Here is a 17,255-nt window from a genome sequence, read left to right on the forward strand (position 1 = left end):
TTTCAGTCCCTTGGAAAGGGAGAAGGCGGATTCTGCAGATGAAGAAGGACCTTGCAAGGAAGGGGGGGTGTCTCACACCACATGTGGAAGCAATATTTTTTGAGATGCTTCTTAGCAAAATTCTTGAGCGGGGATGAAGAGGTGGGATTTTGGCTTTTTCTGAGGCTGGCAGCTCATCCAATGCGGCGCCCCCCCCCCTTTGTTGGGGTGCAGCTTGCGGAGGATGTGGTCCAGAGGGCAAGGAGAAGCAGGAAAGGCACGTTGAAAGGGAGCAAAATCCCAGAGGCAGCTATTGGGGGGGGGAGGGGGGGCTGTGAACTTGTCGCTTGTAGATACTTAGATACTACGGGTCCCAGGACTCCTGGGTTCTTTGAGAAGAAATTCTGACCTACAAACAGAGGTTGTGGCAGGATCCTACCCTAAATGTTGGGGAGGGGGAGGTAAGAGAACTAGTGGGGTGTGGGAGGAAAGATGAGGTGTGGGGGGTCCTGGGTAGAAAAGCTCTCCCTGAACCTCAAAAGGCTGAAGGGGAAAGTAGGGGGGTGGTTTCCTCATTTTACTGGATTACGCAGCGAGTTCAGTTCCTCTTAGAGGAGCTGTTTTGGAATGGGGGGGGTGGGGAGACACAAAGAGGCCGAAGCAAGGCCCCCCAGTAGTTACTGCTGTCTGTCCGTCCCCCCCAGCACAGACTCAGAACTGCACAGACGCCACACTTCCAATCCCTCTCTTCATATTTGGCATTTTAATCAAAGTTGGGTCAGATCTCTGCTAACCCCAAGGTTAATCCATTTGCTCACAAGAAAGGGTGGGTGGGGAGGAGAGAGCCTTGTAGGGAGGGAGGGGTGTTGTGCCTGTGAGCCAGGACGCCTGGGTTCTCTGAAACAGGGGGAGGGGCATAGGATCTAGAGGGTCGGAGCAAGGAGGGGTGCATAAAGGCGGGGGAGGGAGGACCCCCGATGAACTTGTGAGGAAACTCTGGATGGAGGTTTTTAAAAAAAGGAAAATTGGGAGTGTGGGGTGGAATCATTGGAGCCCATCACCTCTGGCAGGTCAGGGAGGGGCGTGGGGGGGTGTAGTGGTAGTTTAACACAACCTGGAGAAACCCACAATCTGCAGATTTCCCTGGAGAGGGATTGTGGAGACGGAAGGTCAGGTTTGGATACAAAAAAAAAATAGCTACCCAAAATCTTTCTGCATTTGTTTTGGCGTAATGTCTGAATGTTGCAGTAATGCAAGGGTGGGCCGTGGAAGAGAAAGGAACTGAACCCCCCCCCAAAGCACTCCTCGAATCTTCCCTCATTCTCATCCCAGCCCAATTTAGGCCCGTGCTATGTATAAACGCCACTCTGGCACAAGTCCTCAGACCCAGGAAGGGCAGTGAGGCCTAGTAGTGGTGTTTCATGAAGAGGCTGTTATTTCTGCTGAGTGTTTTGAGGAGGGGGGGGGAGAGAAGATATATGAAAACGTGAAGGCAGGAGGACTCGGGGGTTTCCTTTTCTGTGCTGTGTGTTTTGTGTGTGTGTGTTGCCTACCTAGAAGTAGGTTGTGGGGGAAGAGGGGAAGGGAGCCAGGACTCCCGAGTTCTCTGGCACAGCCAGGCGTGGAGCCTAGTGGGGTGGGTTTTCGAGTGAGGCTGGGATGGGCCCGGGCAGGCGGCCAGGACTCCTGGGTCCAATTCCCCTGGTGCACCACAGAGTAGGGTTGTTGCTGGGGCTGGCCGGCTTCCAAACCGCCTCGCAGAGCCCATAATTGCCGCTCTGCGCCTCTGCTCAGGTTGCCCTGGGCCGGAGCCAGCCCAGCTCTGAGGTTGGAAAGCCAGATTAAAAGCAGGAGATGCTGAACTTTCGACAGGAGGAGCAGAGTCCTAAAGGAGCGTCTCCACCCCCATCGTTCTGCCCGGACACTGAGGTCCAGCTCCGAGGGCCTTCTGGCGGTTCCCTCGTTGCGAGAAGCCAAGTTGCAGGGAACCAGGCAGAGGGCCTTCTCGGTGGTGGCGCCCACCCTGTGGAACGCCATCCCATCAGATGTCAAAAAGGAAAACAGCTACCAGATTTTTAGAAGACATCTGAAGGCAGCCCTGTTTAGGGAGGCTTTTAATGTTTAAGAAATTAGTATATTTTAATGTTTCTGTTGGAAGCCAGCCAGATGGGCAGGGTATAAATAATAAATTATTATTATTATTATTATTATTATTATTATTATTATTATTATATGTTGGGGGCTGTGGGAAAGTGGGGAGGGTGCAAGGGATGGGAGGGGGAGCTGGGGGCTTTCATGGTGGGGGAGAGGTCCTAGCTAGAGGTGAAGGTCAAGGACCTCAGTTATGCAAGAAAGAAATTACCGGTAATATGCGTATTTGTGTGTTTGTGCGGATTAGGTTGATGTATTTATATAAAAATATAGGTATGGTGTTCTATTTTGGGCTGCAAATTGTATTCCCGCTTCTGATCTCATTCCTCTTGAAGATGTAGATGAAAACATTGCTGAATATTTATTATTTATGTTCAATATTTATATCCAACCATTGCTGTGTACAGAAGGCGCCTAAGGAAGTTTATGGCATATTAACCTTTTTTTGTGGGGGGGGGGGGAGAGGATAAGTGCATTGTGAAGTGGTCATATCCGCAGCAGTTCCAAACTAACCCTCCTGCCCACCCGAAAACAGCACCCCCTACTGGTAGGCAGAGGAACCCCCAAACTGAGGTTTAAGTGCATGGGGAGGGATGATCACTACAATCAGAAGAGAGCAAAATTTGTGCTGGGGGCGGGGTAAAAGGTCTTTTTCAGCTAGTGAACCTTGAGCATGTAGAAAGTGCTTTTTTGCATACCACTGAACCGGCACAAGCAGCCATCGCATATACCGTTTTCAGCGCCCAGTAACCAACCACCCACAGTATCTGGACTTGTAGTGTTACCCCCCTGGAATAGGTTTTGATTACACTCAGGAAGACTGATGGATTATTAGTCATTTATTGGGCCTCCAGGATTTTGGATGTGTGTGGCGGGGGGAGAGTAATGTTCCCCCTGGCCAGGTGACTGAGGGTTTTCCTGCAGGTTGACCAGCTGGCTTGAGTCACCTGGGACTATCATTGCTTTGATGGTGTTTCCTGCTTGGCAGGGGGTTGGACTGGATGGCCCTTGTGGTCTCTTCCAACTCCATGATTCTATCACTTCCAAAGGGCCAAGCACCCTGGATTCCCATGGCAGAAAATCCAGTCTTGCCCCTTGCCGTGCTCCACGCGGCTTGCCCAGGAGATGCTCCTTGTGAGATTGTGCCCTGGGGTTAGACGGATCTATAGGACCCCAGTAACCTACCCCCACCCCCCAACCATCTGCACCCCGATCTCTACTTGGACCAGGTAGCTCACCCTTTGCCAACCTGATGCCCCCCCACTAGCTGTTTTGGGCTACAACTCCCAGCAGCCCGTCACAATGGGGTGGGCAGTCCCTGTGTTGCAGTCAAGTGCCTTGTCTTGAAGGGTAGTGGTTATTTAGGAAGTGGGGAGGGGGGCTCCCCTGAGCTTTAATATGGCCTTACGATCTGGCATGGCTGGGTATATTGTTCCATAAAACCCAGCTTTAGGAGTTTGAGCTAGAGAATCATAGAATCATAGAGTTGGAAGAGACCACAAGGGCCATCCAGTCCAACCCCCTGCCAAGCAGGAAACACCATCAAAGCATTCCTGACAGATGGCTGTCAAGCCTCTGCTTAAAGACCTCTAAAGAAGGAGACTCCACCACACTCCTTGGTAGCAAATTCCACTGCCGAACAGCTCTTACTGTCAGGAAGTTCTTCCTAATGTTTAGGTGGAATCTTCTTTCTTGTAGTTTGAATCCATTGCTCTGTGTCCGCTTCTCTGGAGCAGCAGAAAACAACCTTTCACCCTCCTCTATATGACATCCCTTCGGGTCCCAACTTTAAAATTCTATGGTTCCCTCTGAGCGATTGAGGTTGTTCTGGTCCACTGGACAGTTGTTGGGGGGGGGCGCGCGATTGGGTTTCTGGCCTGTCTCCCCTCCACCATCTGTTTTCCACGGGTCCCTTATGGTTTAATTATGAGGCCAAGTCGCAATCCGTATCCGCGCAGCAGCTGGTGGATACGGATACTTTGATACTTGTCCCTGATGTGGGGAAGGGAGGAGAGAATGGGGTTGCCATAACCACCTCTCTCCTTCTTCTCCTCCCCCTGCCCCTCCAAGGGACACCTCTGGCTCAGGAGCAGAGCATCGGGCGATGGGTTCAATTCCAGGCTGGGAGAGACTCCCCCCCACACACTGCCATGTGAAATCCCAGAGGGTTGCTGCCAGTCTGTGCAGGCAATATTGAGGTAGATGGACCCCAGTGCAGCTCCCTGTGTTTCGCTGCCTCTCGTGCACACTGCCAACTTCTTCTCTTCTTTTGGCCCTCTGTTGGGAAATGCAGCAAGGGAGAGGTTTTCGTAGAATCATAGCATTGTAGAGTTGGAAGAGGGACCCCTAAGGGCCATCATTTCTTATTAAAGAAAATCCTTAATAAAAATTATTTAAAAGGAAGTTCTTCCTGACATTTAGTCAGAATCTCCATTATTGTCAGTTGGATGGCTGGGAGTAGTGGGGCTATTGGTTTGTTTCCTTTCTGTCCCTGGTTTTATTATATATTTTGTGCTTTCAAGTTGTATTTTTATGCTGTCAACCACCCTGAGATTTATGGGTGAAGCGGGGTGTAAAATGAAATAAATATTGAATAACGTTTGGTTCGGGTCTTACCCTCTGGGGCAGCAGAAAAACAAACTTGCTCCATCTTCAATGTGACAGACATAGATTTTTCTACGAAGCCGAGCAGGGGTTTCCTGTCTGTGGTCGTCACACTTCATTCAGGTGGTCTTTGGTGGTATGTCTGTAAAAATGCAATTAAGAATCGTGCAGCACCTGGTATATGGGGCATTACAACCGCCACAGAAGGCAGGGAAAGTAGTAAGTGGTCTGCCGTGGAGCAAGAAAACCGCTAGCACTTTTGCAAAGCTAAGCAGGGTGTGCTCTGGTTTCGAATTGGATGGGGAACCGCAGGTTGAGATTCCCGCATTGCAAGGGGTTGGACTAAATGACCCTCCGGGTCCCTTCCAGCTCTACATACAATTCTACGATTCTAAGACCCTCAGGAATTTTCAAGGGGTCTGCGGCAGTGGTGGTGATACAGAGTTTGGGAACCGCTGGAGAAATTTGAAGAGGGATGATGAGCAAAGCTCCACCTGCTTAAGGTCTGTGTGTTCTGTTCCGGCACTGAAAGAAGTTGGCAACCATGATACACAAAGCTTTACTTGACTGGCAATTTACTATATTTTTTAATCTGAGCTTCTTCAAGGAGCTTAAGGCATTGAACCTAGTTCTCCCACCACCTCACGCATTTCACCTTCACAACAACTTTGTGAGGTAGGTTAGGCTGAAATAGAGAGTGACTGTGCAGGGATTTGAACCTGGGCCTTCCCAGGCCTGGACTGAAATTGTGAGTCATAGAATAATAGAATCATAGAGTTGGAAGAGGCCACAAGGGCCATCCAGTCCAACCCCCTGCCAAGCAGGAAACACCATCAAAGCATTCTTGACATATGGCTGTCTGTCAAGCCTCTGCTTAAAGACCTCCAAAGAAGGAGACTCCACCACACTCCTTGGCAGCAAATTCCACTGCCGAACAGCTCTTACTGTCAGGACGTTCTTGCCCTTGAAGGTCAAAAAAAGGAAAGGGAAGGGAAAAGATGGAAATTTCCCAGAGTGACTGATCCCTACTCCTTGTTCTGTTGAAAGAGCAGCACTTACTGGGTTCAACGGGAAAAAGCAGACGCTCGAAGCTATTTGCAAGTCATTCTGGAGAGCTCCTCCTCGTTCCCCAGTGTGTCCGCTACGATGAAACGCACTCCGTGCATGCTCCATGGCACTGCCTTTAATACTGACCCGTGTTTTTAGAACCCGCCTTGTTTTTGGACTTCTAAGTTGTTTTGAACTGTTTTGAATATTGTGCTTTGATAGCGTAACCCGCCCAGGGACATTAGGGTGAAGGGTGGGAAACAAACAAACAAACAAACATTAGTGCAACCGTTGAGCAGCCTTTGTTCAAAGAGCTTTCCAGTGACACCCACCAACTTAAATGGCTTTAAAAGAAGATTAGACAAAATCGTGGAGGAGAGGGCTCTTGAATGGCAATGCTTTTGAATTCCAGTTGCTGGAAACCACAGGAGGGGAGAGGGGCTCTGGTTGGCCACTGTGAGAACAGAATGCTGGACTAGATGGGCCACTGGCCTGAATCACAGAACCGGGCGGGACCCCCAAAGGTCATCCAAACCAACCCCCCGCAATGCAGGAATCTTCTTGTGTTCTTATCTCTGCTCCGCCCCAGAAGCAGCTGCAGCGGCAACAGCTGAACTCCCCCCGTCCTTTGCCCCACCGCAATTTCCTCTAAAGCCCTGCTCTGCCCCATCCCCACCCCATTATCTCAATAGCAGAAGCTCCCAGCCATCGGCTGCAGTGACCCCGTTTCCAAGCCCCGAGCTCAGGCTCCCATCTATTTTTATCCTCCGTTAACCGCTCACAGCGGTGGCTCCGCTGGTTAACGAAGCTGCGAGAGGCGCGCTGGGCAGACGGCAAAGCTAATGAACACAGAGCGGAGGGGGAAAGTGAGGCTCTGAGAGGGAGCTGGACACCTCCGAGGGCGCTTGGTGCAGTCACTCTGGGGGAAAGTGCCCTCGAGAGGAACCCAGGAGTCCTGGCTCTGCTCACTTCCAGATTCGTCACTCAGCCAATTTGCACAATGAACCAGTTAAGAGATTAAGTCCAGCCTGCATCACATTTTTGTGATGCAGGCAACTAATGCCAAAATGTAATTCAAGAGATGAAACTTGGGCACAGGAGGACATAATAGTAGTAATAATAATAATACCAGCATTAAAAAATTCCAGCTGTTTTCTACTCAGTCTTCACCAATACTTTATCAAGCCCTGACCAAGCCTTCACCTATGTCTTGGAAGGTGCAAGTTCCCTCAGTTAGCAGAACCATATGCTGCAAAGTTTTGCTAAGATGTACCATCTCACATTAGAAGCAAGGAATAGCATGTTTGAATAGTCTCCCATATAAATAGTCTTCTGCGTATAGTTAAGGACACAATTGCCTTTTTCAGTCAGTTGTAGTGGAGCAATGGAGACAAGTTTTTCCTACTGCCTGGGGATAGGCAATTTGTGGTAATATCACAAATTTTATGGTCTGTTTTTTGTTTTGTTTTGTTTACTATACCTAAGATCCTTTGCTTATTAGTGGCCACCCTACATTTTCTTCAAAAAATTGCTTTGCACAGACCACAGTTTTCAACATTTTCAAAAGTAGGGGGCCCGTGGTTTGGCTTTTGAAAAATAAGGGGTCCTCAGTAATTAGCTAATTGGGAACCACCTGGCCTAGACCTCAAGAAATCTCTCCCTCATCCCAGTGTGCTCAGGACCATGGTCACTTAATGTAAAATAAAACGAACCCAGTGTCCCCCCCCCCAATCGGCAGGCCTTCTCTTGGAAGCCCCCCCCCCCCGTGCTGTGTTGTCTGTTGGATTTGATGGAAATGTCCCTGGGGGAGAGACTATGTCACTCTGTGCTGCTATTGGTATTAGTATTTCATAAAAATTCTACATTCCTTGATTGCAGGAAGAACCTCAAAGCAGTTTGCACACACAAAAAGGAATAAAATGACGACTAAGAAATAGAAAGTTGTAACTTACAGAAAGTTAAAACACTAAACAAGTTAAAACTCACCTCGGCTTTCTAAGCACCTGGGTAAAAGGTAAAGGGACCCCTGACCATTAGGTCCAGTCGTGACCGACTCTGGGGTTGCGCGCTCATCTCGCATTATTGGCCAAGGTAGCCGGTGTATAGCTTCCAGGTCATGTGGCCAGCATGACAAAGCCGCTTCTGGCAAACCAGAGCAGCACATGGAAACGCCGTTTACCTTCCCGCTGTAGCGGTTCCTATTTATCTACTTGCATTTTGACATGCTTTTGAACTGCTAGGTTGGCAGGAGCTGGGACCAAGCAACGGGAGCTCACCTCGTTGCAGGGATTCGAACTGCCGACCTTCTGATCAGCAAGCCCTAGGCTCAGTGGTTTAACCACAGCACCACCTGGCTTGTCTAAATAAGATTTTTTTTTCCAGCAGGGAGTTCCAAGGAGCAGTTCTTACAAATGCGGAAAGGGTGTTATGCAGGACCTGTAAAAATTATATTATTCACTATATCATATCAAATAACTTATAGAGTTCAACAGAAATAACTCATAAAGTTCAACGGAGTAAGCAGAAGACCCAGTAGATCAGTTCATTCACAGATCAGTTCATTCACGAGGTCCATACATGTACTACTAATGTCTATTCCACCTGTTGTCTTTGTATATTAACATACATACTTTATTAAGTCTAAACAATCCACATGGGAGCTTGTACAGTTCCACAGAATCCCTTCACACAGTCTAGACAAGGATTTCCGGAATATTGGCCTTGTTTCGCCGTCCTGGGCTTCATCAGTTGTACAAGTTCATATGTGATGTAATAAGATTGTGGATCTTATGGCATAGTAGTAGTTGCAATGTTGTTGAGTGCATTTTACGTAACCACAGGTTTGGTGTTGTTTTGGACCTGTAAAAGTGCCAATTCCGTCAACTGAAGCAGTCTGGTGGGCTCATGTGGGGATAATAATAATAATAATAATAATAATAATAATAATAATAATAATAATAATGGTTGATATTGTTATTACTTAATGCATTTTTATCTCGCCTTTCTCCCAAGTTGGGAATCAAGGCGGCTTGCGACATATTTATATATTTTAAACAAACTTTATAAAATACTGTTGTGGGTTGGGGAAGTTTAGATTTTTGCCTGAGTCCCTTCCAATTCTGGGGGTCATGTACTCTGTGATGGTTAGACTCTATCAGAGCAACTACTCTATTCCAAACTTTAAAATGGAAAGCGTAATGCTGGTGGTCAACAAAAGAGGTTTAAAGACTGTCTCAAGGCAAATCTTTAGAAATGGAGTATAAACACCAACAATTGGGAAACACTTGCCTGCAAGTGCTCCAGTTGGAGAACAGCCTTTGCCAAAGGTGTCGTGTGCTTTGAAGACGCTCAAACTCAGGACGCAAGGGAGAATCGTGCTAAGAACGAAGGCATGCTTGGCAAATCCACATCATGATCAACTCCTGCCCAGAAACCTATGTCCCCACTGTGGAAGAATGTGTGGATCCAGGGCCGTCTTAAGCCCACCCAGTGCCCTGGCGCTAGGTCCCTCCAGAGCCCCCCTCCAGAGCCTCTCCAAGGGCCCGGGAGTGCCAAGCGGATCGCGGCAGCAGCGGGAGGCCACCTCCAAGGACTCCGCGTTGCGCCTCCTTCTCGTTTCCCCAGCGCTGGGTTCCGCTCAGTCAAGCTTCGCCACCAGCGTGCGCACCGCAGGACCAGCAAGAGCTGCTTGGGCGCTGTGTGCGCGCTGGTGGCGAAGCTTGACTGAGCGGAACCCAGCACTGGGGAAACGAGAAGGAGGCGCAGCGCGGAGTTCTCGGAGAAGGAGCGCAATCCTGCCCAGATCGCCGGAACCCTGCGCTCACTTGGCGCCCTTGCAGCGCCGTGGTTCTCCGCACCACTAGCCTCTATGGCTAGGACGGGCCTGTGTGGATCCAGAATTGGCCTCCACAGTCACTTTCATCAACATCCCAAAAGAATGAAATTGGTTGCAAGAGCCCCAGCTAAGTGATGGGCCCCCTCCAGGCAAATGGGTGGGCTTTTCCTCCACCTGCCTCCCCTAGCTGCTACCGGTAGTAGCCAGAGCTGGGTATGAGTAAGCAGGATAAAGGCTGGGAGCTGGAGGCACAGAGACCTGCTTGCTTTGTGCTGGATGCAAAGCTGCGACTTAAAGAGAAGGAATATCTTTGGGGCCATTAATGCTGAGAGTCTTTCATCTTGCGCTCAGATTGTAAAGAGGTGTGAACAAAACCATATATCCTAAGGCTCTGCTGACCTTCATTCCAAAAAAGCTGAACTCTGGGCAGGTGCTGCAATTCCTGGAATCTCACACTCTTGGGAGATTGCGGTGGCGCGTCACAACATGAAGGCATCAAAGCAATAGTTAAGATTCGTCAGAACTCATTTAGAACCAGCAATTAAAATATACCGGTAGTTTGCCCTGGCAGCATCTTCTGCAGCTTGGTTTTTCTGAACGGGGAGGTCTTAGCTTGCTGGGAGAAGGAAAGCAAGGAGGAACCGGACTAACCTCTCTTGGGAGGGAATTTCGCAATACGGGAGCCACCACTGAAAAGGCTCTCTTTTGTGTCACCACCAGCCATGCCTCTGATGTTGATAGGACTGAGAGAAGGTGCTCACCCGAGGATTTTGGCACCTGGGCAGGTTTCTATAGGGAGATGGATATACGTTTACAGGACCCAGCATACCGTTTTATGAGATCTCCAGTGGTAAAGCATTGTTGTGAGAGCACTTGTAGTATTCCTCCTTTTTCCTTTCTTGCAGGAACCTTGGCAAATCGGGGCTTCGTGTTTCCTGTCTCGGCCTGGGTGAGTTCATGGGAGAAGGGGGACACTAAGAATGGCAAGGGGTTGCGATATGACTGCTTTGGGGCAGCAATGCGGGGAGGGCAGTTTGTGCGTGCTCAGAGACACTCCTGACAAGCCCCAAGGCCATAATCTGCCAGAGCATTCTTTGACATCAGCAAGCTCCCCCTTCAGATTATGCTGTGTCCAGTGGGTTCATTTGCTGGGATGGGGCCTTTCACAGTGGCTTTTGGGTAGAGCTAGGAGTGTGGCCTGGCTGAAGCATATCCGTCTCACGAACTTGATTTCTCCCCTTGCAGGTACTTGGGTAACATTTGGGTCGCAGATCTCAGATGAGGTAAGCCTGAGCCCCGTGCCAATCTACCCTCCTCCCTGCTGGAGATTTTCCTGCCACCCATTTATTTGACACTTATCTCCCTCTCTCATTTTTTTCGAGATGGCGGAAAATGTGCTCACCATCGCTTATGAGAACGGGGTCAACCTCTTTGACACAGCTGAGGTCTATGCTTCTGGCAAGTATGTCTGGCTGTTCCACCCTCGACTCTTTGCAGGATTGCTGCCACCTTTCTGCCTGCGCCTCAAATAGCCCTGTGTGACAGGGAGAAATTCAACAGGGGCGGCTGCATTCCCACACCAGAGGAAGCAACACCTTCTGAATTTCTGCCTGCCACGCAGCTGGAAACCCTAGACTGTGGCCATCTTTATTCATGACATGAACGAGTCTCTCTGGGTTTGGAAGGGGGATCATAGGAGTATTGGCACTTGCATCCCCCCCCCCAGTCATTCTCAATAGCTAATTTCTCTAGAAGGCCCTGAAACCCCAAATCTGGGAGCCAACCCATCTTGATTTGTCAGCCCAGCCTTCCTAGGCAGTGGTAGAAGAATGGTACTCTTCCCGTGCTCAGAAGCCCTCTCACCTTTACTCTTCTCTGTGGGACCTGGCTTGATGGTTGGGGATAGGGAAATACCCTGACTGTGAAATTTCCCCCTTCCCTACGGATTACAGTAAACTCGGCCCTTGCTGCCCTGTGTGACGTCTGCCCGCCATACATGTCCAGAGCAAAGAGCTGTCTCAAGGCTTTTCAGAATGCGGTAATTAAAGCCCCGTGACATGATTCTGTCAGGCTGAATCTGGGGGCTAGCTGGCTCTGAAGGGAAGGCAGGTTGGGGGGGGAATGCAACCTGCCGCAGGATGATGAAAAGTGATTGGGTGATTGAAATAATTTGAACAGAGGGCGCAGGTGGCGTCTCTTTGCGCCAGCAATAGCAGGGGCTTCCATAGATCAGGAATGTAGTGTGGCGACAATTCAACAACAGCAATCCCCAGAGATGGCCAGAGCAAACATTGCAAAATATTGGAAGGTGGTGGGTGGTGGGGGGGGGGGAGAGAAATCTATGCCATTTCATCGAATTTTGAAATGTAGTATAATCCGTATCACAGTTCAGCAGCTGTCACTATCTTAGTTGGCTGCGGTTATGACGGCAAAAAGTATTGTGGCTACCTTAAAGATGAAGTTTTATTGCAGCATTAGCTTTTGTGAACTAGCAGGGCACATTGTCAGATGCAGCAAGCAATGGCATGTTAGATTCATCTGCCATATTCATATGATGGCTGGGATGCTAGCAGTGGGGGCCGAGTAGGATTGGCTCAGCTGTGCACAAGCCCAGCATGGAAAATGTCTCGCCTCCCTAACTTTGCTGTGCTGATTTGATCCCTGGGAAAAAGAAAGAGAACTATAGTCATGGGAAAGAGGACTATAGTCTCAGTTGAGCCCCAAACAAATAAAATCAAATTTGTAGATATACCTTATCTAGTTCATGAACCGCCCACTGACATTTCCCTTGAAAGCTTTTAAAATACAATCTATACCCCATTGATTGTTGTCGTTTAAAAAAAACCTCGAAGTGGTTTACAAACAGTATAAAGCAATAAAATTATCAGTCAAAACAACCATTTAAAGCATTCAAATAATACAATCAGCAATAAACTAAAAACAAATTAAAACGTACACCAGCATTCCACATGTCTGGGTAGGCTTGTCTAAACAAAAAAGTACTTTTAGCAGGTGCTGAAAAGAGTACAGTGACAGCACCTGCCTGATACAAATAGGCAGGGACTTCCAGAGGTAGGTGCTGTCATCCTAAAAGATTGGTTTCTTATAAATGTGGAAGGGGTAACCGTGCCCCTGTGTTAACCGATGACAGTGCCAGTTTTGATGGGGAACTTCGACTTTCAGGTCTATTTTCCCAATAGAATTTGGCAGCGAGAGTAAACAACTTCAAGGCCCATCAGTACAGAGCATCAAGCCAAAAAACAACAACACAACCCTGTGATTGACACTGATTGCATCTGAAGCTGTTCCTTTGCAGTTTGCTTGTGGTCCTTATTGCTGGAAGGCGGGGGAAAAAACCAAAATAAATTCACCCTGCAAGGCAGAAACCATCTGCAGGCTTTGTGTCCATGCTGAAGGCCATTTTGTCAGTTGCTCTTTTCAGCCCGTTTGACTGGTTTTTTTGGGGGGGGGCCTGTTTCTTGTTCTGAGTCCCTGGAAGTAGATATTAAAAGGCATTCATTTGAGGGATTTCTGAGGAGTCAACCAGGTAGGGTGTGTGTGTGTGTGTGTGTGTGTGTGTGTGTGTGTGTGTGTGTGTACATACACACACATAAAATTTTGTCTTCTTTTCTTATTCAGAGCAGAAAAAACATTGGGGAATATCTTGAAGAGCAAAGGATGGAGGTAAACACACACACACACACGTTTACTACTTATTGATTTCCTAAAATGTATATACCACTTGCTTGTAAGCAACAATTCAAAGCGATTAAGGAAAAGCGTTAACCAGTTGAAATGGAAACATAATGAACATTCTGTTATCTATAGAACTGGATTTACACTATTTGGAGAGGGGGGTGGTTTGTCTTCAGATGATGATATACAGTACAGTACTTGTAACTGTTTATATCTAAAAATCAATAAGGTACGCCAATGAGAGAGAATTGACCAAATTACTGGTAAAAGCAATTATATAAATCATTCAAAAAAATTAAAACAGCAGCACACTAAAAACACACCAGCCTTGAGATATCTCAGGAGGTTTGTTTTAGCAGGGGCCAAAAAGAGTGCAGTGAATGCTCCTGCCTGGTATCAAGAGGCAGGGAGTTCCGAAGGGTGGGTGTTGCTGCGCTAAAAGATACATTTCTTACCAAGGCAGAACATGTTTCATGTGGCAATTGGAACAGTGCCAGTTCCAAAGATTAAAGCTGTCAAGCGGGCACATATAGGTATGACGACCTCGTAGGTAAACTGGTCCCTAGTTGTTTGGGGCTTTATATGCTAACAGTAGTAACACCTTGAACTTGGCCCAGTAGCAAATCGGCAGCCAGGGCAAATCTCTGAGCAGAGGTGCTCACTCCTGCCGGCAATTGTGCTGCAGCATCTGGCACTAACTGTGGCTTCCGGATCAAGCGCGAGGGAAGCCCTACCTAGAGCGCATCACAGCAATCTGTCTTGAAGTAGCCAGTGCAGGAACTACGATGGCCGGGCTTTCCTGGTCCAGGAATGGTCGTAGCTTCTGTAGCAGTTTCACAGCTGCCCTCCCGTCCGTCAATATCCTCTGCCTTGCTTCCTTTTTCCGGATTTGGCAAGCGGTGCTTTGTGTTTCCAATCGCTGCATCACAGCTTCCTCACTTTACATATTCATTTTACATATCATAAATCTCTGCATATTTTACCAAAAGTACAGTATTCAGTATTTCTTTATTGCATCCATCAAAACTTGTTTACACTGTTGAATTTATCTTAATGCTGCCAGCGTTTTCAGCTGTTCACAATTATTTCCCATATATTCAATAAACGTTTTCCAATCTTCTCTAAACGTATGTTCTTCTTGTTCTCACATTCTATATGTTAAGTCTGTGAGTTGTGCATATTCTGTCAACTTAAGTTGCCATTCCTTTTCAGTTGGGACCTCGCTCGTTTTCCATTTTTGGGTTTACAAAACACGGGCCGCAGTAGTGGCATACATAAATAACCTTTTTTGACACCTGGGAATTTCAGCCTGAATTATCCCCAACAGAAAGGACTCTGTTTTTTTTGGGAAAGTACTTTAAATCATTTTTTTCCCCGATTCATTATGGATCGTTTCCGCACTAATTTCTCCTCTCTCTGCTCCACAGGCGTTCAAGCTACGTTGTCACCACAAAGATTTACTGGGGAGGCCAGTAAGTACTCAAGGGATGTAGTGAATTGATGGGGTGGGAAGGGGCTGTAAGGAAGGAATCTGTGTGTGGGTGGTGAATTTGCCGTGTGTGGAGAGCAGTGGCACTGTCCAGTTGTGGGGTGCTGGTTGCAGGTGAAAAGGAAGCTGGCAGAATCCTAAGCCTTCCTATAACCCCAGTTGGGTGGAGCTGGGTGGTTGTTGTAGGGATAAAATGAGGAGGTGGGGAGAACCACCTATGCCCCCCCCCAGAGCTCTGTTAAGGAAAAAATCCCAGGGTGATAGACCACTCCACAGCCCAGCTCGTCAGGGTGCAAGTCCCCTGTGGGTCCATGCAGTCAGTAAAAGAAGGAAGTTCCAGCCAAGTTGTTGTTGTTGTCGTTTAGTCGTGTCCGACTCTTCGTGACCCCATGGACCAGAGCACGCCAGGCACTCCTGTCTTGCACTGCCTCCCGCAGTTTGGTCAAACTCATGTTCGTAGCTTCGAGAACACTGTCCAACCAAGTAATTTGGAGCAAAGCAAGGAGTCAGTAGACCATGATCTTTATTGTCGCACAACAGGTCCCAAGCATGGGGTGACATCCTCTTTTTAAACGTTTTAAACTTTTGCACTTTGACGTACTTTCGAACAGCTAGGTTGGCAGGAGCAGGGACCGAGCAACGGGAGCTCACCCCGTTGCAGGGATTCGAACCGCTGACCTTCTGATCGGCAAGCCCTAGGCTCTGTGGTTTAGCCCACAGCGCCACCTGCGTCCCTGTCAAACAGCTCTAAGCACCCCCAAAGCTCCTCCTAACATTCAGGTGTTTTTCCTTGTTTTCTTCCAAGGGCTGAGACGGAGAGAGGCCTGTCGCGGAAACACATCATTGAGGGTAAATGGGGGGGGGGCTGGGCTTGATATTTCAGGGTTTGTGGGAAGGGAAGGAAGGAAGGGACCACGGTATGTTGGACGGCAAAAGCATTTGGCAGATTGAGGGATTTGGGGCGAATGGGAGTTGGGGATCCGGGGTTCTTTCTTGATGCCATTCTCAAGAGTTAGATATCTGGGATGCTTCCCAATTTCTGCTATTTTGAAGTGGGATTCTGGGTGCACAAGTTGGGACTTTTTTTCCCTATGGGGAAAATGCTCCAGAAAGTGTGGGGTAGCCCTTGCTTTCACCTACATTCCCTACACACAAATGGGGCTGGATCCTCATTAAATGACAGAAGATATTACCAAGGGTGACTCTGAGGCTGACAGAGTCCAAGATGTCTGGGCAAATGTTATCAGGATGCATGCGGAATAGGAAGCTTGCTTGGAAGAGCCCCTGGAGATCAGGAGATGTGCTTCTGGAGCTGGGGGCCCCTGCCTCTGGGGCAAGCTTTTCTTTTGGGGCTGCAGCAGGGCAAAGTCTGCTCTAAGCTTCAGCCTTTCTGTGGCTCCCTGTCCTTACTCCCTGCCGCTGTTTCGCAGGGCTAAAAGGCTCTTTGCAGCGGCTTCAGCTGGAGTACGTCGACATTGTCTTTGCTAACCGGATGGATGCCAACAGCCCCATGGAAGGTGAGTGGCCCAACCTGCTTCAGAAGGGCCAGGATGAGGCATGGCTGCCTCCCCAGACACCTCCCCTTAGCAGATCCAGGGGAGGCCAACCCTCTCTCCTAGGCTTCTCAGCAGCCATCCCTTTACCTGCCCTGCTTGACAGACACCCAGCAACGCCGCTGCCATAACTGAGGGGTTCCCCCTCCTTGTCTTCTCTTGCTATCACGATCCCTCACATTTGTGCGATGCATTGTAGGAACGTAGCTCCCACAGTGATGATAACCTTTTGAGGAAGGTCGTTATTAAGCCCATTCTTCATGCTGTAGGGGGGGGGGGCTGAGGCCAAGAGTAGGCAGCTTGCCCAAGGGCAGGCAAAGAGCCCGCAGCAGATACCCCCCCCCCAAATCCTGACCCTCTTGCTGCCAGGCACACACACACACACCTTGTGCCAGATTCCAGCGGCGTCTCATTGGTTCTCTCCTTCCCCCCCTGCAGAATGCGACCCGAACTTCCGATTGCTCTTGCTGGAAGGTACTGCAGACTGCCCCGATCTCCCACCTCACCCCACCCCCCAAAAAACCACCCCATTTTGCTGCCCCGTCCACCCCAGATCCTGTGAGCCCCATACCTCTCTCAAGCGAGGAACAGGATGAAGGGTTATTCTAGCTTCGAAAAGTCGTTCTAACTAAATGAAGCTGTTTTGTGAAAAGGTGTCGTGTTCCCCTTGGAACAGGGGGCTCTGAGGGCCAAAATCCCACCTGGACTGTGACCTGAGGGCCACATGGGAGGGGACAGATTCAAAAGTGGGTGGCACACTGGATGGAAAGGTCAGCTTGGCACCATAGGGTCTGTCCGCCATCAAGACTGACGAAGAGGCATCATCAGAGTTAAACTCTGAGTTAAACACCCCAGGCAAGCAAACATCCAAGGAGGGTGAATGAAGTAGGATCAGTGAGGG

The 17,255-nt window shown here is 48.8% G+C and overlaps 1 protein-coding gene across 3 annotated transcripts in view; it reads left to right on the forward strand.

Moving 5' to 3' along the window:
* The window catches only part of KCNAB3 (potassium voltage-gated channel subfamily A regulatory beta subunit 3), a 42,827-nt gene that overhangs the window by 14,584 nt on the left and 10,988 nt on the right, over window positions 1–17,255 (forward strand). For all 3 annotated transcript variants that reach the window (XM_088656258.1, XM_088656257.1, XM_035136357.3), the window contains exons 2-8: window positions 10,522–10,565; window positions 10,862–10,899; window positions 10,999–11,078; window positions 13,256–13,300; window positions 14,740–14,784; window positions 15,607–15,650; window positions 16,232–16,318. In XM_088656258.1, the coding sequence (XP_088512384.1) occupies window positions 10,522–10,565; window positions 10,862–10,899; window positions 10,999–11,078; window positions 13,256–13,300; window positions 14,740–14,784; window positions 15,607–15,650; window positions 16,232–16,318 (383 nt within the window). The remainder of the gene's footprint in view (window positions 1–10,521; window positions 10,566–10,861; window positions 10,900–10,998; window positions 11,079–13,255; window positions 13,301–14,739; window positions 14,785–15,606; window positions 15,651–16,231; window positions 16,319–17,255) is intronic.

The sequence above is a fragment of the Zootoca vivipara genome, chromosome 12 (assembly GCF_965207765.1).
Source record: "Zootoca vivipara chromosome 12, rZooViv2.hap1.1, whole genome shotgun sequence".
In the NCBI taxonomy this organism is placed as follows: domain Eukaryota; kingdom Metazoa; phylum Chordata; class Lepidosauria; order Squamata; family Lacertidae; genus Zootoca; species Zootoca vivipara.